The 21,655-nt window shown below is 46.0% G+C and overlaps 1 protein-coding gene across 1 annotated transcript in view; it reads right to left on the reverse strand.

The window, feature by feature from the left end:
* The window catches only part of SPON1 (spondin 1), a 491,275-nt gene extending 470,886 nt beyond the window's left edge, over positions 1–20,389 (reverse strand). The window contains exon 1 of the mRNA XM_089675872.1: positions 19,790–20,389. Coding sequence (XP_089531998.1) covers positions 19,790–20,003 — 214 coding nt within the window. The 5' untranslated portion in view covers positions 20,004–20,389. The remainder of the gene's footprint in view (positions 1–19,789) is intronic.
* Between the last annotated feature and the right edge of the window lie 1,266 nt (positions 20,390–21,655).

A 21,655-nucleotide genomic window follows, 5' to 3' on the forward strand; every position in this document is an offset into this window, starting at 1 on the left:
ATATCACAAGCACATTGCCTTATATAGGCCTAGGGTTATGCTTCTCTCCAGATGGTAACTGTATTTGTCTTTATGCTTGCATGTGATATTATATACCTATGGTACAATTTTTGAAAAACACCTCCTTTAGGGAGTGTAACCTATGTGGTAACTATATGTGCTTATATACATAGCATGTGATATTATATACCTATGGTATAATTTTTTGAAAACACCTCCTACAGGGAGTGTAACCAATGTGCGGTGCTGCAAATGCTTTAGACCATGGTTGTCATAGCCTTTGCAGCAGATATATCCAGACCGGTCTTGGTGTGATTTTAATGGTTTTAGGTCTGTGTGTATTGTCTCATACTGAGGTGATGGTAAACCAGGGCGATTGCCCGAGTGTCAATCATTAATGTGTAATAAAGCATAATTTTTGGAAATTTTTCTGAGTATCGCATTCTGTCCATAATGTAGCCGCTTTCTTGTGAATCTCTTTTCACAAATCTCTTTTTTGGTCTGTATCTCATGGGGCCCCCTACTGACCCCGGGCCCTCGGGCAGTGCCCGAGTTTCCAAATGGTCAGTCCGCCCCTGGCTGTGTCTAAAGGACACAAAGGTCACAGAGCACACCTGATGTGCACCCCAGGAGGAGCGCAGGGGGCAGGGTTCAAGGAGGAAACCTCCCAGCTATAGCACGGTCGGTAATTGGTTAAAACCAAAAATGTAATATATTGCAGCTTACCAATTATTAGATGTGGTGGGTGCATTAGTTTTCTTTTTTTAGGCTTTTTCCTGTCTTTACCTGGTGATCTGGCCAGTAACACACCTCCTGTATAAGCCCTGGTTCATATATATGCGACCATGCGAGCCACATTTTGCACGGGCCTGAGAGCCCATTCATTTGAATGGACTCCCGTGACACGCAGGGAAGAAGTCCCTGCACTTCTTCTAAAAACAGTCCGCATGGGAACCTCGGTTTCCAGTATGGTTGCGTTTTCCAGTGCGGATGGCGTGCCATTAGAACTAATGGCACCCGCCCGCGGGTCCGCATTCCTCTGTGTGGGTGGTGTGACTGCACGGATTTTCACGCGGATCCTCAGCGGCACCACCCGCACAGATGTGACCATAGCCTTAGAGCTCCCCCACTCTGGATGAAGGAGCACCTTTGGACAGCAGCATTGTCAGTCTGGAGGGGAGGGGAGTGTTAGATGTACTAGCAGATTGAGACACACTAACAAATCAAAGCCAAATTCCAGCTAACACTTTATAAGCAGCTACAGCAACTGTTTATTTTTCTTTTGGGATAAAGGTTTTACATAAATAAACAAAAGCTGATCATTGTAAGCACCCCTGTCAGTGGTAAATGGTTTGTCTCAACCCTCTTATTGTTACATCTGCAGGAGAGTTTGTTCTGTTGAAAAACAGGCTTACTTGCAGGATCACCAGGTGAAAGAAAAAAATGAAAGTCTAAAACTGAAAACTAAGGCAGCCACCACATCTTAGAATCGATAAGCTACAGCATAATAAATGTTTGCTTTTGGGTTTAATACCATTTTAAAGAATCCCTGAGATCGCCAAATCTCTAGTTAATGCTAGGGTAGACAAACCCTTATAAAGCATGGTTGCCTTTACTAGAGGGGCTTGTTCACACTTCAATGCGCTTTTTTTCTGCATCACAGTGTTTTCCATGTATTCCAATGGCCCTGGTTCACACCAGTGCAGTCAGTTCCGGTGCAGAAAAAAGTAGGACATGTTGCATTTTTTCTGCACAGAACTGTACTGGAACATAGCAAACTGCATCAAAACTGCACCGGAACAGAGTGTGGTGTGAACTGTAGGCAAAAATGTATCTGGAATGCGTTTTTGTAGTGTGAACTGGCCCTAAGGCCAGCCATACATGAGCCGATTTGTGAACGATTTTTCGTTGGAAAATAGGACCTAGAAATAATCAGCTGATTTTCGCTCTGTTAGTGGGGCAATGGCACTGGCCGATTTCCGTGGTTCCTCCCCATTACGTTTATGCTGGAAAATTTGTGAAAAACAACCAACTTTCGAAATCATTGGTGGCACCATCGTATTACAGAATGAACAATGTTTTCGATTTTCGATCGAAAAATCGTTCAGAATTCGACCCATGTATGGCATGCTTAAGACCTCATTCACATGGCCAATTTGTAAGTATGTTGTGAAAAATTGCACCTGGAAGCCTAGGTGTGGCTGTATAATGCAGAGGCAGGCTGACAGTGATTGGAAGTAATTGCACAGAGAGCGATCAATGGTGGACCATGATCTTCCTGGATGCAAGTAGTGATCATCTATCTCTCATCGCAGGTAATCGCTCACTGTGTGATTACATCCAAACACCGGCAGCTGGTGTCAGCCTGGCATTGTGTTGTACAAGTCCCCCAGCCATGCCTGTCTGCACACACCTTGCCTTCTGGGGGCGATATAATTGCCACACCATGACTGATTTGGCCCTGTGAAAGAAACCTAAAGGGCCCATTTACATTTGTCCTGGGAATGATTGCACATGTGTTAACGCATGCTTTGTTGCGCGTTACTGTGCATTGCATTAAGGCAGCCTATTGACATCAATGGGCTTCCAATGCACCAAGATGTTCCAAAAATCAGACAGATCCCAAAATTGTTGTTGCCACACACTGTGCCAAGCTGCAGCTCATTGCAACGCATGTGTACTGCTTTGGAGTGCGATTCTAAATGAATGACACAACCAGTCAACATTTGTACCACGAGTAACTGCAATGCATACAGTAGATGGAAATCAACTCCAAGTTGCCGTTCACACCAATTTTGATGTGTTTTTGGGTTAAAAAATGGCGGAACAAACATGCATGAAAAATATATCACTTTGAATCCTATGGAACTCTTTATACCAGTGCGGTGCGTTTTTAAAAAGTCCTGCATGCTGTATCTTTGGTGCGTTTTTCAAAAGCACACCAACAATGCACTTCTCATTGATATCTATAGAAACGCAAAAAAACTGCAACTCACCCCAGTGCATTTTTTGAGTCACATGTCCAAGTTTCACAAGTGCATGACTGGAGTCAGGAGTCCAGAAAACACGCATCAGAAATGAGGCAACAGTGTATATGCATTTTTACAGCATTTTTTCAAGGAACAGTGTGAAAGGGCCCTAAGAATGCATTGGCGGGTATTTAACTATGCTGCAAGAATCAACTGATTTCCCCGGTTGTGATTGACAGCTGTGTGCAGCAGGGCTTTTATTGTCAGAGAATAGGTGCAGGAACTCCCCACCTTTTAAGTCACTCCTTGTCTCCGACCCCTACCCACCTCCAACCACCATCCCCTGGTTCTACCTCCTACCCACCTCCCAGTACCACCCCTTGGTTCCACCTCCAACCACCATCCCCTGATTCTACCTCCTACCCACCTCCCAGTACCACCCCTTGGTTCCACCTCCAACCACCATCCCCTGATTCTACCTCCTACCCACCTCTCAGTACCACCCCTTGGTTCCACCTCCTAACCAGCTCCCAGTACCACTCCTTGGTTCCACATCCTACCCACCTCCAACCTCCATCCCTTGGTTCCACCTCCTAACCACCTCCCAGTACCACCCCTTGGTTCCACCTCCAACCACCATCCCCTGGTTCTACCTCCTACCCACTTCCCAGTACCACCCCTTGGTTCCACCTCCTACCCACCTCCCAGTACCACCCCTTGGTTCCACCTCCTACCCACCTCCCAGTACCACCCCTTGGTTCCACCTCCAACCACCATCCCCTGATTCTACCTCCTACCCACCTCCCAGTACCACCCCTTGGTTCCACCTCCAACCACCATCCCCTGGTTCTACCTCCTACCCACTTCCCAGTACCACCCCTTGGTTCCACCTCCTACCCACCTCCCAGTACCACCCCTTGGTTCCACCTCCTACCCACCTCCCAGTACCACCCCTTGGTTCCACCGTCAACCACCATCCACTGGTTCTACCTCCTACCCACCTCCCAGTACCAGGTTCCACCTCCTAACCAGCTCCCAGTACCACCCCTTGGTTCCACATCCTACCCACCTCCAACCTCCATCTCTTGGTTCCACCTCCTACCCACCTCCCAGTACCACCCCTTGGTTCCACCTCCTACCCACCTCTCAGTACCATCCCTTGGTACCACCTCCCAATACCACCCCTTGGTTCCACCTCCTACCCACCTCCCCAGTACCATCCCTTGATTCCACCTCCTACCCACCTCCCAGTACCATCCCTTGGCACCACCTCCCAGCACCACCCCTTGGTTCCACCACCTACCCACCTCCCAGTACTATTCCTTGGTTCCACCTTCTACCCAACCCCCAGTACCATCCCTTTGTTCCACCTCCAACCACCATCCCTTGGTTCCTCCTTCTACCCACCTCCAAGTACCACCCCTTGGTTCCACCTCCTACCCACCTCCCAGTACCATCCCTTGGTACCACCTCCAAATACCACCCCTTGGTTCCACCTCCTACCCACCTCCAACCACCACCCCTTGGTTCCACCTCCTACCCACCTCCCAGTACCATCCCTTGATTCCACCTCCTACCCACCTCCCAGTACTACCCCTTGGTTCCACCTCCTACCCAACCCCCAGTACCACCCCTTGGTTCTACCTCCTATGCACCTCCAACCACCATCCCTTGATTCCACCTCCTACCCACTTCCCAGTACCACCCCTTTGTTCAACCTCCTACCCACCTCCCAGCACCGACCCTTGGTTCCCCCTCCAACCACCATCCCTTGGTTCCACCTCCTTCTCACCTCCTAGTACCACCCCTTGGTTCCACCTCCTACCCACCTCCTAGTACCGCCCCTTTTAGAGAATACAGAATCAAGTATCATTATGTGGTGCTAAGTAATTTGTATGTAATGTGTTCACGATACCAAGAAAAGCAGTAACATACAGTAAATCCCCTGCAGCCAGCAGCAATTGATTCCCTACTACAACAGACCCCCCGGAAACAATGGACCCCCCACAACAAAATACCACCCCAGTAATTATAGATCCCCAGCAGCAACAACAGATCTCCCAGCAACCAGCATTAAAAGGCCCTCCAGCAGCCAGCAACAAAAGACTCCTCCTTCAACAGGAAATCCCTCCCAGCAATAACTGATCCCCCAGCAACATAAGATCCCCCCAGCAACAATAGACCCCCATGCAAAAATAGATTCCCATTAATGACAATAAAAGCCCCAGCAGCCAGCATCAATAGACCCTCCAGCATACCTCAGCACCCCTTGCCATTACACACATTCAGTGCTGGAGGTGCCAGAACTGCGTTCCCCCTGCGTTCCTGCTGAAAAAAAGCACTGATGTGCAGATAGCTGTGTCCACAGATCCTGTACAGTGCAGTGACAGGCGGTTAGTGGCCGCAGGACTGTTCGCACAGCCAACGGTGGACACGCAGAAAGCATCCCAGCCACAGAAATCAATAGATTCTTGCTGCTGGGAATTGCAGCGTGGCTAAACACCCGTGAGAATGCAGCCTAATGGAATCAATTCCTTCCTGACCTCCAAAGGTAATTGGGTAAATCTGTCGCTCAACAACTCTCCGCTGAGTATTTATTATAATTTACGTCTCCATTCACACATGTGCAACTTCAAAATTGTGCAATTTCATTGCGACTTTACAGTGTGACTTGATGCGACTTTGACCCGACTTTGGGTGAGTGCGACTTTGGTGCGGTTTGGCTTTAACCAATGATTGTTTGTGCTGTGCAAAGTTGCACACATGTATACCATTCAGGTGCGACTTTCATTGCGACTTTGGAGGGTTTACATTGAAGTCTATGGCCCTCAAACCTCATGAAAGTCGGACCATAGAGGTGCAGGAACTACTTTCAAGTCGCTGCGACTTGAAGTCGCACAGATATGAATGGTACTCATTGGGAAACATGGGATGCGACTTGTCATGCGACTCTGGACCCCAAAGTCACATGATAAGTCGCACAAGTGTGAAAGGGCTCTTAGGCAACCCTTTAAGGCTCATTCACATTATCGTGTCGCAAGAACAAGCGTTCACGCTACGCAGTTTTACAGCGTGATTTTCACGTGATTCTGCTTGTCGCTTTGGGTCAGAATGGGTTGCTCAATGCGTGTTTGTTACCCCAAAATGAAGCTCCTGCTGCTTTAAAGGTGTGGTGTGCCGTGATTGCCGCATGACAATCGAAGCTGAATCGCAACGCGTTGGAGGTGCCATTGAAGGAAAATGCCATGTGTTCTGCCGTGATTGCCGCATGACAATCGAGGCTGAATCGCAACGCATTTGGAGTGCCATTGAAGGATGATGCCACGTGTTGTGCCGTGATTGCCGCATGACAATCGAAGCTGAATCGCAACGCGTTGGAGGTGCCATTGAAGGATGATGCCACGTGTTGTGCCGTGATTGCCGCATGACAATCGACGCTGAATCGCAATGCGTTGGGGGTGCCATTGAAGGCTGATGCCACGTGTTGTGCCGTGATTGCCGCATTACAATCGAAGCTGAATCGCAACGTGTTGGGGGTGCCATTGAAGGCTGATGCCACGTGTTGTGCCGTGATTGCCGCATTACAATCGAAGCTGAATCGCAACGCGTTGGGTGTGCCATTGAAGGCTGATGCCACGTGTTGTGCCGTGATTGCCGCATGACAATCGACGCTGAATCGCAACGCGTTGGATGTGCCATTGAAGGCTGATGCCACGTGTTGTGCCGTGATTGCCGCATTACAATCGAAGCTGAATCGCAACGTGTTGGGGGTGCCATTGAAGGCTGATGCCACGTGTTGTGCCGTGATTGCCGCATTACAATCGAAGCTGAATCGCAACGCGTTGGGTGTGCCATTGAAGGCTGATGCCACGTGTTGTGCCGTGATTGCCGCATGACAATCGACGCTGAATCGCAACGCATTGGATGTGCCATTGAAGGCTGATGCCACGTGTTGTGCCGTGATTGCCGCATTACAATCGAAGCTGAATCGCAACGTGTTGGGGGTGCCATTGAAGGATGATGCCACGTGTTGTGCCGTGATTGCCGCATGACAATTGAAGCAGAATCGCAACGCGTTGGGTGTGCCATTGAAGGACGATGCCACGTGTTTTGCCGTGATTGCCGCATGACAATTGAAGCTGAATCGCAACGCGTTGGGAGTGCCATTGATGGATGATGCCACGTGTTGTGCTGTGGTTGCCACGCAATTTGGAATCCTGGGCACAATTGAGGTGATTCTGCCTGCGATTCCAATCACAAAGTGTGACTGGAGCCTCACATGATGTCATTTAAAAATGTGTCTTTTGGATAGAACTAGTTTCTGTGGAAGACCGTTCCATATTTTCACAGCTCTTACAGTAAAGAATCCTTTGGTCTCATGCACACTGGGTGGCTCCTGTACATGGGATCCATGTATTTTGGTGCAGGCAGAATCACAGACACCAGACACACCCTCACCCCCATTAAGGAACTATAGGAGGGTCTCAAAGCTCCTGCAGCTGAGTAGAGGTGCACTGTGCACAGAGTGGTACCGGCATTTAGGGCTGCTTCACACTAAAGAAACGCAATCCAGATGCATTTCTGCATGCGTGTTTTTGACGTGTTTTGGTGCAATTTTGATGTGTTCCGGTGCGTTCCAGTTAATTTTTCCCCCTCTCTTTTTCTTCATTTATACTAGGGACATGTGCATTTTGGTGTGTTTTGGTGCATTTCCGGTGCATTTTTTATGCCTTTTCCCGCGTTCCAATACAGTTCTTTGCAGGTAAAATGCAGCCTGTTCTTTTTTTTCCTGCACCCGGAACGCACTGGAACTGCAAACACTGATGTGAACGATGACATTGACAGCCATATAACCTACTTTCTGTGCGTTTTGGATGCGGAAAGAAAGCAACTGAAACGCATGTAGTGTGAACTGGCCCTTAGGGTCGGTTCACACCATAGAAATGCAATCCAGATGTGTTCCGGATGCACTTCTACATGCGTGTTTTTGACATGTTCCAGTGCATTTTTAGTGAGTTTTTGATGCGTTTCAGTGTGCTTTTTATGCATTCCAGTTAATTTTTTCAATTTAAATAGGGACATGTGCATTTCAGTGCGTTTTTGGTGCGTTCCGGTGTGTTTTCTATGCGTTTTTACCACATTCCAGTACAGTTATGTGCAGGAAGAATGCAGCCTGTTCTACTTTTTTTTTCTGCTTCCGGAATGCACTGGAACTGCAAGCACTGATGTGAACTAAGACATTGACAACCATATAACCTACTTTCTGTGCGTTTTGGATGCAGAAAAAAAGCATCTGAAACGCATGTCGTGTGAACTGGCCCTATAGTTCACACTATAGAAATGTAGTCTAGATGTGTTCCGGATGCGTTTCTGCATGCATGTTTTTACATGTTTTTGGCCCGTTCCGGTGCGTTTTTTTAAACATTTCCTTGCGTTTTTGATGCGTTTCAGTTCATTTTTTTCCTTTTTCTTCAATTTAAATAGGGACATGTTTTCTGGTGCATTTTTATACGTTTTACCACGTTCCAGTGTAGTTCTTTGCAGGAAAAATGCAGCCTGTTCTTTTTTTTCTGCGTCCGGAACGCACTGGAACTGCAAACACTGATGTGAACCTTGACACTGACAACCATATAACCTACTTTCTGTGCGTTTTGGATGCAGAAAAAAAGCAACTGAAATGCATGCAGTGTGAACTGGCCCTTAGGGTCGGTTCACACTATAGAAACGCAGTCCAGATGTGTTTCGAATTCGTTTCTGCATGCGTGTTTTTCACGTGTTCCGGTGCGTTTTTGGTGCATTTATGATGCGTTTCAGTGCATTTCTTATGCATTCCAGTTCATTTTCTCCCCTTTTTCTTCAATTTAAATAGGGACACGTTCAGTACAGTGCGTTTTTGGTGCGTTCCGGTGTGTTTTTGATGCATTTGACCGCGTTCCAGTACAGTTCTGTGCAAGAAAAATGAAGCCTGTTCTACTTTTTTTTTCTGCGTCCGGAACGCACTGGAACTGCAAGCACTGATGTGAACGGTGACACTGACAACCATATAACCTACTTTCTGTGCAGCAAAACTGCAGCCTGCTCTACTTTTTTTTTCTGCGTCCGGAACGCACTGGAACTGCAAGCACTGATGTGAACGATGACATTGACAACCATATAACCTACTTTCTGTGCGTTTTGGATGCAGAAAAAAAGCAATGAGTGTAGTGTGAACTGGCCCTTAGGGCAGTATGTACCCAGGGATAAATGCCCGGAATGCAGACTGCTTGCTATTTTTCCAGTATTTCCACGGACTACAAAACACCTCCCCCGTTATAGGGAAGAGAGGGAGGTGTTATGTAGTCCTAATAATCTCCCTAGTAGGGTGACAACGCTGATCAGTACGGTTGTCACCCTAGGACACGAAGGGTGGTAATGATAGGATTAAATAAAGGAAACAAAAGGAAAAGGAATGCAGGCAGCACATCGAAGGACTTGCAAGCTGCAGTTCCAGGTGTCTCTGTTCTTGGGGTTTAGATATGCTTTACCTATAGAAGCCCATGTGGCAGTGCCGACAGCAGGGGCGGACTGACAACTCATGGGGCCCCCGGGCAATAGGGGATCATGGGGCCCCTGTGTCCTTGCCCAAACTCAAAAAAGCCTATGAAAAAGGTACCAGGGGCATCTCATGGGCCCCCTACTGACCCCGGGCCCTCGGCAGTGCCCGAGTTTCCAAATGGTCAGTCTGCCCCTGTCCCACAGTATGCTCAGGAAGGGAGATCCAGCCAATCCAGGGACACTCTGCGGATACAGCGACGGACCTACTTCCAATCTCACGCCGAGGGACCCAGGAGCCGTGCGCCTCCATGGTGACATCCGTGTTACATCGGCTCCGAGGTTTTCTTGGCAGTCGCACACCGCAGGGATTTGATTGCAGACAATCCGACAGGGACAATGCCGGAGGCCAACATTTCCAGGGATACGTCTTGGGAACTTGGGAACGTTCCTGGAAATCGGAGAGCTGGGGACTCTGATAACGTGAATCCACAGCGCAGAGCTGTCAGCGGTCCCTGATTTAAAGAGACAGTGCCAGCTTTCACAGATACCTCCCGGGAATTTTATGTGTCTTGTATAGATCAGCCGTGCTACAATTCCCTCCCTCCCCGCACTGTAGACATTTCATGACATCCACCAATGATCATTTACATTTTTCTGTACATAGCCCCCCTCACTCTCTAAGTGCCCGGTCATACCACGTGCAACTTGCCTTGCCATGCCAGTTTAAAAATCGCACGGCAAGTCCCACCCGATTGTCCACCATTAAAGCATCCTATCATCGCGTTCTATCGCTGCGATTCCCACTTGGTCGGAATCGCACCGATTTTGAAAGTAGCGCGTACACTACTTCGGGTGCGACTCGCATAGACAAGCCACAAATGTCTCACAAGTCGCACCTGAAGTCAGAACGACGTCCAGCTTTGAAATCGTGCGAACTCACTGGAGGTCGTTTCATAGTCGTTTCAGTGTGACCGGGGACTAAGACACTATCGTGCATCAGGAGTTCAGCAGCTCAGCAGTGAAGCGTCCCTGGAAGTAATACAATCGCACAGAACCCTCACTTTATGACAGTATCGCAATATCACACTAAGGCGGGGGTCATACCTGTGCAGTTTGCGTTTGATCCGTTCCTGCAGGGCGTTTTGCACTTTTGCACTTGTGTTTTTGCTGTGTTTTGCTTTTTTTTTTTTTTTACATTTTTCTTGTTGCTAGGCAGCTTTAAAACACAACGCATCAAAAACGCAGCAGAAGCGCAGCAAAAATGCGCTACATGCTTTTCTGCAGCATTCAATTGAAGCCTACAGAACCAAAAACGCAACTTCTTGCATTTAAAAAAGTCCCTGACCCTTTCCAAAAAACGCACCGGGTGAAAACGCTGAGATGTGAGCCTGTCCCATAGGAAATCATGTGAAATGGACTGTAGGGCGTTTCTGCAAAATGCAAAACGCTGCGGAAAACACACAGGTGTGAACCTAGGGTAAGATACTATTGTGCATCAGGAGTTCAGCAGCTCAGCAGGGAAGTGTCCCTGGAAGTAATACAATCGCACAGAACCCTCACTGTGACAGTATCACAATATCACACTAAGGCTGGGGTCACACCTGTGCAGTTTGCGTTTGATCCGTTCCTGCAGTGCGTTTTGAGCTTTTGCACTTGTGTTTTTGCTGTGTATAGCTTTTTTTTTTTTTCATGTTGCTAGGCAGCTTTAAAATGCAAAACGCATCAAAAATGCAGCAGAAGCGCATACAAAATGCACTACATGCTTTTCTGCAGCATTTCCATTGAAGCCTACAAAACCAAAAACGCAATCTTTTGCGTTTAAAAAAGTCCCTGACCCTTTCCAAAAAAACGCACCGGGTGCCATAGGAAATCATGTTAAATAGACTCTAGTGTGTTTCTGCAAAATGCAAAACGCTGCGTAAAACGCATAGGTGTAACCCTAGGGTGAGATACTATTGTGCATCAGGATTTTAGCAGCTCAGCAGTGTCCCTGGAAGTAACATAATCGCACAGAACGCTCACTTTGACAGTGTCGCTATATTACAGCAATACAGTCCCACCCAGGACTGCCAACAGTCCCTGATGTAGCCCAGGTTCACACTGATGCGGTGCGGAATTCACAGCATTTTCTGTGCAAATTCCGCACCGCATCACAATCGCACCCTGTTCATATGAACCGCTGCGGGTGTGTATGTTAATTTAACAACACCCTGAAATCGCTATGCGAAAAGCGGTGCGATGTGCAAAAATCGGATCGTATAGGTGTGAATACTCATGTGATCCGATTATAGTGCGGACCCAAAAAAGGGTCCTGCACCTTTTTGGTGCGGATGCGGTGCGATGAAAGCCACACAATGTATGGCTCAAATCGCACCGCACAGAATTCGCACAGGAATGCGATACGGTTCCTATACGAATCACATGCGATAAGCCGCACCACACAAGTGTGAACCTGGGATTAAAGGGACAGCGGCAGCTTTTGAAGATATTTAATATTTATATTTTTGAAGATATGTCTTGGAATGTTTTTAGTGCCTGAAAATATCTCCGACATTCCCTATTGATCAGCTGAACCAGATATCCCTCCATTCCTGTCCTGATTCATTTTTCTCTGATTGATTATTGATCAGCAGCATTTAAAGGCTGACAAGGGTTTCTTTATACATGCTTTGTGTTGAGTCATCCAACTTTCACCCAGGATTCACACATTTTCCAATTAGAAAACTATGGGAAACTAACATTAAGCCCCCAGGTCACATCAAAGCCGATTTTAAAATCGTGTGACTTGCAGTGAAGTCGCACAATTTCAAAATCTGGTGACCTGCCGAGATCAGTTGCAATTTGCAAGATATCTGACGCAGATGTCTATGAAAATCGCACCAAAAGTGGTGCATGTACTACTCTGGAAATTGGTGCGGCTCTGACCAAGTGGGAACCGCACTGATGTGACCGATCTAATAGAGGACAATAGGACAATTCCTATGCAACTTGGCATAGGAATTTTATATCGCATGGCATGCAAATCACATGCCAAGTTGCACCAAATGCGACCGGGGTGTTATAGGTAAAGTTGATCCAGGGAATATCCGATTGCCTCTCGGGGGATCAGAAAGGATTTTTTTCCCAGCAGGAGCAAATTGGATCATGCTTTGGTGGGGGTTTTTTTGCCTTCCTCTGGATCAACTGTGGGTGTAGGATTACAACTTTTTTTTTTTTTTTTTAAATGGTTGAACTGGATGGACTTTTGTCTTTTTTTCAGCCAGACTAACTATGCATGCACATGCAAATGCAAAAAAATAAATAAATAAATACTTTTTTTAAAACTGTAATCAAAAGACACTTTATTGAACAATTTCAGTATTAAAAAAATGGAACAGCAGATGCCAATGCAGCCTGAAGTTGTCAATGTTCATCTTTTATTTCTTCTGGATCAACTGTCAGTGTAGGATTAGAACTGTTTTTTTTTTTTGGTTGAACTGGATGGACTTTTGTCTTTTTTCAGCCAGACTAACTATGTAACTATGCATGCACATGCAAATGTAAAAAAAAAAAACATTTAAAAAAAATGTTTAAAAATTAGAATTTTTGGTTATAAACTAATTTGGGTTATTATTTTTTTTTACTAAAAAGATAATGGAATAACTTTTGGCCAAGATTTATGAAGAAAGATTATTTATTTGCAAAATTTTATAAGAAAAACACTTTTTTTCAAAATTTTTGGACTTTTTCATTTATATAGCAAAAAATAAAATCCCAGCAGTGAATAAATATCACCAAAATAAAGTTTTATCTGTCTCAAAAAAATGATAAAAAATTCATATGGGTACAGTGTTGCATGACTGCGCAATTGTCACTCAAAGTGTGATAGTGCTGAAAGCTGAAAATTGGCCTGGACTGGAAGGGGGTGAAAGCGTCGGGACTGGGAGGGGGTGAAAGTGTCGGGACTGGAAGGGGGTGAAAGCGTCCGGACTGGGAGGGGGTGAAAGCGTCCGGACTGGGAGGGGGTGAAAGCGTCCGGACTGGGAGGGGGTGAAAGCGTCCGGACTGGGAGGGGGTGAAAGCGTCCGGACTGAGAGGGGGTGAAAGCGTCCGGACTGGGAGGGGGTGAAAGCGTCCGGACTGGAAGGGGGTGAAAGCGTCCGGACTGGAAGGGGGTGAAAGCGTCCGGACTGGAAGGGGGTGAAAGCGTCCGGACTGGGAGGGGGTGAAAGCGTCCGGACTGGGAGGGGGTGAAAGCGTCCGGACTGAGAGGGGGTGAAAGCGTCCGGACTGGGAGGGGGTGAAAGCGTCCGGACTGGGAGGGGGTGAAAGCGTCCGGACTGGAAGGGGGTGAAAGCGTCCGGACTGGAAGGGGGTGAAAGCGTCCGGACTGGAAGGGGGTGAAAGCGTCCGGACTGGAAGGGGGTGAAAGCGTCCGGACTGGAAGGCGGTGAAAGCGTCCGGACTGGAAGGCGGTGAAAGCGTCCGGACTGGAAGGCGGTGAAAGCGTCCGGAATGGAAGGGGGTGAAAGCGTCTGGACTGGAAGGCGGTGAAAGCGTCCGGAATGGAAGGGGGTGAAAGCGTCCGGACTGGAAGGGGGTGAAAGCGTCCGGACTGGAAGGGGGTGAAAGTGTCTGGACTGGAAGTGGTTAAGGACTACTCGGTCCCGTTCTGCCGTCACTTTTCTATGCTATGAATAGATCAGGACGTTTCCAATTCTGTACAGCCCGGCACATCTCTATTGTGCGTCTCGAGTTGAGCAGTTCAGCAGAAAAGTGGATGTGCGAGTCTTGGGTGAATGTTGAGTGAAAACATTTAGGAACAGACCCTAAGCACAGAATTCTGTACATAGCCTCGACCTATTAGATTGTAAGCTCTTCTGCGCAGGGCCCTCCTAGCCCTCTTGTATGGTATTGTCCCTGGACCGTCTCCCTGCAAACTGTTGGCTCTATATAGATCCTGAAGAAGAAGAAGAATTCCATTCATTTCCTCCACAGGTCTCAAGGACACTATTGTGTATCATGAGCAGCTCAGCAGCAATGTGGACGTGTGGGTCTTGGGTGAAAATTGAGTGAATCTTGAATGAAAACATTTATTAATGGACCCCAAGGTTTATCCTTCTGTACATAACCTCTATGGATCGTTAGAACACTACTGTGAATCATGGGTTTGGCAGCTCAGCAGCAAAGCGAATGACTGAGTTGTGGGTGAAAGTTGAGTGAGTTGTCGGTGAAAGTTCAGTGAATATTGGGTGAAAAGATTTAGTAATAGACCCCTAAGTTTATAATTCTGTACACAGCCTTCATAGGTCTATAAGACAGTATTGTGCATCCTGAGTGGAGCAGCTCAGCAGCAATGTAGACGTGTGAGTCTTGGGTGAAAGTTGAGTGAATCTTGGGTGAAGACATTTATAAACAGACCCCAAGGTTTATCCTTCTGTACATAACCTCTATGGATCTTTAGAACACTACTGTGAATCATGGGTTTGGCAGCTCAGCAGCAAAGTGAATCAGTAAGTTGTGGGTGAAAATTAAGTGAGTTGTTGGTGAAAGTTCAGTAAATATTGGGTGAAAAGATTTATTAATAGACCCCTAAGTTTATAATTCTGCACAAAGCCTTCATAGATCTATAAACCAGTATTGTGCATCATGAGTGGAGCAGCTCAGCAGCAAAGCGAAAGACTGAGTTGTGGGTGAAAGTTGAGTGAATTGTCTGTGAAAGTTCAGTGAATATTGGGTGAAAACATTTAGTAATAGACCCTAAATTGATAATTCTGTAAAAAGCCTTCATAGGTCTATAAGACAGTATTGTGCATCATGAGTTAAGCAGCTCAGCAGCAATGTGGACATGTGAGTCTTGGGTGAAAGTTGAGTGAAACTTGGGTGAAGACATTTAAAAAATAGACCCCATGGGTTATCATTCTGTACGTAACCTCTGTGGATCTTTAGAACACTACAGTGAATCATGGGGTTGGCAGCTCAGCAGCAAAGTGAATGAGTGAATTGTGGGTGAAAGTTGAGTGAGTTGTCTGTGAAAGTTCAGTGAATATTGGGTGAAAACATTTAGTAATAGATCCTAAATCTATAATTTTGTACACAGCCTTCATAGGTCTATAAGACAGTGGGTTAGGAGATCAGCAACAATGTGGACATGTGAGTCTTGGGTGAAAGTTGAGTGAATCTTGGGTGAAATCATTTATTAATTGACCCCAAGTTTCTCATTCTGTACAAAGCCTCCACAGGTCTCTAAGATGGTATGGAGCATCATTCGTTAACAGCTCAGCAGCAATGTGGATGTGTAAATTGTGGGTGAAAGTTGAGTGAATGATGGTGCTAGAGAAATACCTGTAATAGATATGGAGTAAAACATTTATAAATATATCCTTAACTCTAGAATTCTGTACAGGGCAGACCTGTGACTCTTAGGTGAAAGCTGAGTGAATCTTGGGTGAACTCATAGTCTATATATAGACTATGAGTTTATCATTCTGTACATCGCCTCCACAGGTCTCTAGGACACTATAGTGCAGCATGAGCAGTTAAGTAGCAAAGTGAACGTGTGAATCTTGGGTGAAAGTTGAGTAAATCTTGGTTATAAAAAAAGAAGACATTTAAATGGACCCCTAATTTATAATTCGCCTCCATAGGGACCTAAGGCACTATTGTGCATCATGCACTAAGCAGCTCAGCAGAAAGGTGGACATGTGAATCTTGGGTGAACGTTGAGGGAATAATGGTTAAGAAAGATCCATAATAAATAAAAATAAATATTGGGTGAAAACTTCTAGAACCACTCCCCTCAAATAAGAATTCTGTACACAGCCGCCATAGGTGTCTAAGCCACTATTGTGCATCGGGGGTTTAGCAGCTGTGTGGTTGAGTGAATCTTTGGTGAAAACATTTACAAATACACCCCTAGGTTTATAATAACATTCACAGCCTTCATAGGTTTCTGAGACACTATTGTGAATGATGGGTTTAGCAGCTCAGCAGCAAGTGGATTTGTTTGTCTTGGGTGAAAGCTGAGTGAATCTTGGGTGATGGTGTGTATTATTAGACCCCTAAGTTAATAATTCTGTAGAAAGCCTCAGTAGATCTCGAGTGCATCCTGAGTGTAACAGCTCAGTAGCAAACAGGATGTGTGAATCTTGGGTGAAAGTTGATTAAATATAATCGCCCCCTAAGTTTATGATTCCTTCCATTGCCTCCAAAGGTCTCCAGGTCACTATTGCACATCAAGAGTTTAGCAGCTCAGCAGCAAAGTGGACGTGTGAGTTTTGGGTGAAAGTTGAGTGAATCTTGAGTGTAGACATTTATTATTAGACCCCTTCCTTACATAGCCTCCATGGGACTCTAGGACACCATTGTGCATCATGAGTTAGTATCTCACCTACAAATTGGATGTGTGAGTCTTGAGTGAAAGTTGAGTGAATCTTGGGTGGAAACATTTATAACTAGACACCTACGTCTATAATTCTGTACATAGCCTACGCATGTCTGTAAGACACTATTGTGTGCATGTGTGAATCTTGAGTGAAAGTTGAGTGAATCTTGGGTGAAAAAATGTATAGCTAGACATCTACGCCTATAATTCTGTCCATAGCCTACACATGTCTGTAAGACACTATTGTGTGCATGTGTGAGTCTTGGGTGAAAGTTGAGTGGATCTTGGGTGAAAACATTTATAACTAGGTAGCTACGTCTATCATTCTGTACATAGACGTCGCATGTCTGTAAGATACTATTGTGTGCATGTGTGAATCTTGGGTGAAAGTTGAGTGAATATAATGGACTCCCTAAGTTTAGATTTTCTCACATAGCCTCCATAGGTCTCTAAGATGCTATTGTGAATCATACGTTAAGCAGCTCAGCAGCAAAGTGGACGTGTGAGTCTTGGGTGAATGTTGAGTGAATCTTGGGTGAAGACATTTATAAATAGACCCCATGGGTTATCATTCTGTACAGAAGCTCTATAGGTCTCTGGGACACTACTGGGAATCATGAGTTTGGCAGCTCAGCAGCAAAGTAGATGTGTGAGTCTTGGGTGAAAGTTGAGTGAATCTCAGACAAAGACATTTAGAAATAGACCCCAAGGTTTATCATTCTGTACATAACCTCTGTAGGTATCTAGGACACTACTTGGAATTTGGAAGCTCAGCAACAAAGTGGATGTGTGAGTCTTGGGTGAAAGTTAAGTGAATCTTGGGTGAAGACATTTGGTTTATCATTCTGTACATAAGCTCTAGTGGGTGGGTGAAAGTTGAGTGAATCTTGGGTGAAGACATTTTATAAATAGACCCCATGGGTTATCATTCTGTACAGAAGCTCTATAGGTCTCTGGGACACTACTGGGAATCTTGAGTTTGGCAGCTCGGCAGCAAAGTAGATGTGTGAGTCTTGGGTGAAAGTTGAGTGAATCTTGGGTGAAGACATTTGGTTTATCATTCTGTACAGGTCTCTGTGACACTACTGTGAATCATGAGTTTGGCAGCTCAGCAGCAAAGTAGACTGGTGAGTCTTGGGTGAAAGTTGAGTGAATCTTGGAAAAAGACGTTTATTATTCCCCCCAGCCTCTATAGGTCTCTAGGACACTGCTGTGAATCATGAGTTTGGCAGCACAGCAGGAATGTGGATATGTGAGTCTTGGGTGAACGCTGTGTGAACCTTGGGTGAAAACATTCATAACTAGACCCCTACTTGTATGATTCTTTACATGACCTCCACAGGTCTCTGAGCCAGTATTGAGAATCACGAGTTATACAGCTCAGAAACAAAGTAGGTGTGTATGTCCTGGGTGAAAGTTACGTGAATCTTGAATGAACACATTTATTATTGAACCCTTATCCTCCATAGGTCTCTAGGACGCTATTGTGTAACATGAGGGTAGCAGCTCAGCAACAAAGTGGACGTGTGAGCCTTGTGTGAAAGTTGTGTGAATCTTGGGTGAACACATTTATAAACAGACCCCAAGGTTTATCCTTCTGTAGATCACCTCTATAGATCTTTAGAACACTAATGTGAATAATGAGTTTGGCAGCTCAGCAGCAAAGGGGGTGAGTTGTGGGTGAAAGTTGAGTGAATCTTGGGTGAAGACATTTTAAATAGACCCCAAGGTTTATCCTTCTGTACATAACCTGAGTTTGACAGCTCAGCAGCAAAGTGAATGTATGAGTCTTGGGTGAAAGCTGAGTGAATACATTTATAAATGGAGCCCAAGGGTTATCATTTTCTATACCTCTATAGATCTTTAGAACACTACTGTAAATCATGAGTTTGGCAAAGTGGATGAGTGAATCTTGGGTGAAAGTTGTGTGAATTTTTTTTTTTAACTAGACCTCTACTTTTATAATTCTGTACAGAGCCTCTACAGGTCTCTAAGACACTAGTGCACATCATGAGTTAAGCTGCTCAGCAGCAAAATGAGTGAATCAATCTTGGGTGAAAGTTGTGTGAATCTTGGGTGAAAATATTTATAACTAGACCTCTACTTTTACTATTCTGTACAGAGCCTCTACAGGTCTCTAAGACACTGTTGCACATCATGAGTTAAGCTGCTCAGCAGTAAAGTGGATGAGTGAATTTTGGGTGAAAGTTGTATGAATCTTGGGTGAAAATATTTTTACCTAGACCTCTACTTTTACCATTCTATACAGAGCCTCCACAGGTCTCTAAGACACTAGTGCACATTATAAGTTAAGCTGCTCAGCAGCAAAGTGGATGAGTGATTCTTGGGTGAAAGTTGTGTGAATCTTGGGTGAAAATATTTATACATAGACCTCTACTTTTACCATTCTGTACAGAGCCTCCACAGGTCTCTAAGACACTAGTGCACATCATGAGTTAAGCTGCTCAGCACCAAAGTGGGTGAGTGAATCTTGGTGAAAGTTGTGTGAATCTTGGGTGAAAATATTTTTACCTAGACCTCTACTTTTACCATTCTATACAGAGCCTCCACAGGTCTCTAAGACACTAGTGCACATCATGAGTTAAGCTGCTCAGCACCAAAGTGGGTGAGTGAATCTTGGTGAAAGTTGTGTGAATCTTGGGTGAAAACATTTATAAGTAGACCTGTACTTTTTCTGTACAGAACCTCCTCTCAGACACTAGTGCACATCATGAGTTAAGTGTCCCCGGAAAGTAATCCATCAAATCCTGACTTTGTGGGGGTCTTCCCCCGGCATGGCTCTGCCACTCGGGACCCCCACCTATACACTCAGATGGGGGACGACACCCTGGCACGGCTGTAGGTGTGACTGTGCTTTGTGAGCCCCCCGTCCCCCCCGTACAGTGCAGCTGCGTCCACTTACCTCTGTAGGTACTGCCCGGCTTGTAGTAGTCGGGGTCCCCTTCCACCCGCAGGCTGAATTCATGGTACCCCTCTTTCCGGGTACTTCCCTGAGCTCTGAGGATCCGGCTACAATATCCTTCCGACTTCACCGCTTTCTCTACAGTTTCATCTGTAAATCCAGAGACCACCGACAGACAATAGGACAGGCAGACGGCGTGCAGCAACAGTCCCATTGTGGACTGGGAAGAAAGAAAGAAGAGGGGTGCAGGGAGAGGGGTGAGGGGTGCAGGGAGAGGGGTGCAGGGAGAGGGGTGCAGGGAGAGGGGTGCAGGGGCTGCGTCTGGGAGGCTGTGTTGTGTGCCGGCTCCTCTCTGGGCTCCTTCAGTGGATTCAGTGATTAGCAGCACTGCGATGTTTGCTCAGCCCAGCACAATTCCCAGGCTTTGGTGAGACAGGCGAGCGAGGAGCGCTGGAGGAGCAGCCCGTCTCCCAGACATGCAGCCCAGCTCTGTGTGTGTGTGTGTGCACACTGACAGTTCAGCAGACACATTCCTCGTCCCCACCATGTGCGCTCCCTGCCATCGGCCCTCTTCCCCTTTTGTCTGATGATTGCTGCTTACATAGAAACTTGGCTTCACTGAGAACTTCACTCCCGAGGTGGGGGGTCATCAGCAAAGTCCAGAGCAGGGGCGGACTGACAAGTCATGGGGCCCCCGGGCAATAGGGGATCATGGGGCCCCTGTGTCCTCGCCCACACTCAAACCACACTCAAAAAAGGTACCAGGGGCTTCTCATGGGGTCCCCTACTGACCCCGGACACTAGGGCAGTGCCCGAATTCCCAAATGATCAGTCCGCCCCTGGTCCAGTGGCATGACCCCAGGTGCGCAGCTATGCGTTTTATGCCGCGTTTTCCAGAAACGCACATCAGTCCATCTAACATGATTTCCTACGGGACAATCTAATCGTTAGTGGGGTCAGATCGATGTTTGTTTTTGACAGCAGTGATAGAAAAATTTGAAGGGGCAGGAAGGAAAACTTTTATCGATAAAATGAATTTTCGCCCAGTGTATGTGGTGATCGTTCAGAAATGACATTCGTTTTAAAGTCAAATGTTAAAAGCAAAAGACAATTTTCGAACGACATTTGTCCATTTACCGAATGTTAACAGAATTTTAATACGACTTTTTGTACAAATATTCACGTTTGAAAATCTACAGCGTGACCCCAGGTGCGCACCTATGCGTTTTCAGCCGTGTTTTGCAGAAACGCACAGCAGTTCATTTAACATGATTTCCTACAGGACAGTCTAATCGTTAGTGGGGTCAGATCGATGTTTGTTTTTGACGACAGTGATGGGAGAATTCGAAGGGGCGGGAAGGAAAACGTTTATCGATCAAACAAATTTTCGCCCAGTGTATGTGACGATCATTCAGAAATGACATTCGTTTTAAAGTCGAATGTTAAAATCAAAAAACAATTTTTGAACGACATTCATCCATTTACCGAATGTGAAAAGAATTTTCATATGACTTTTTGTACGAATATTCACGTTTGAAAATCTACAGCTCGACCCTAGGTGTGCTTTTTTGTTCCTAATGCCAGATCCGTGAATGATGAATTCTGATTGGTTTCTGTGTGTTACTGCACTTTCCCCTAAGACCTCGGTCACACTGGGTGCGAATTGCATGCCATGTGACTTGTAAATGTCATGCCAAGTCGCACCCTATTGTCTGCAATTAGATTGGTCATATCGGTGCGGTTCCCACTTGGTTGGTGCCGCAATTTTCGAACGACATTCGTCCATTCACCGAATGTTCAAAGAATTTTCATACGACTTTTTCTACAAATATTCACGTTTTAAAATCTACAGCGTGACCCCAGGTG

This window comes from Staurois parvus, unplaced genomic scaffold (genome assembly GCF_062004578.1).
Source record: "Staurois parvus isolate SC_StPar_1 unplaced genomic scaffold, SC_StPar_1.0 ptg000159l, whole genome shotgun sequence".
NCBI lineage: Eukaryota > Metazoa > Chordata > Amphibia > Anura > Ranidae > Staurois > Staurois parvus.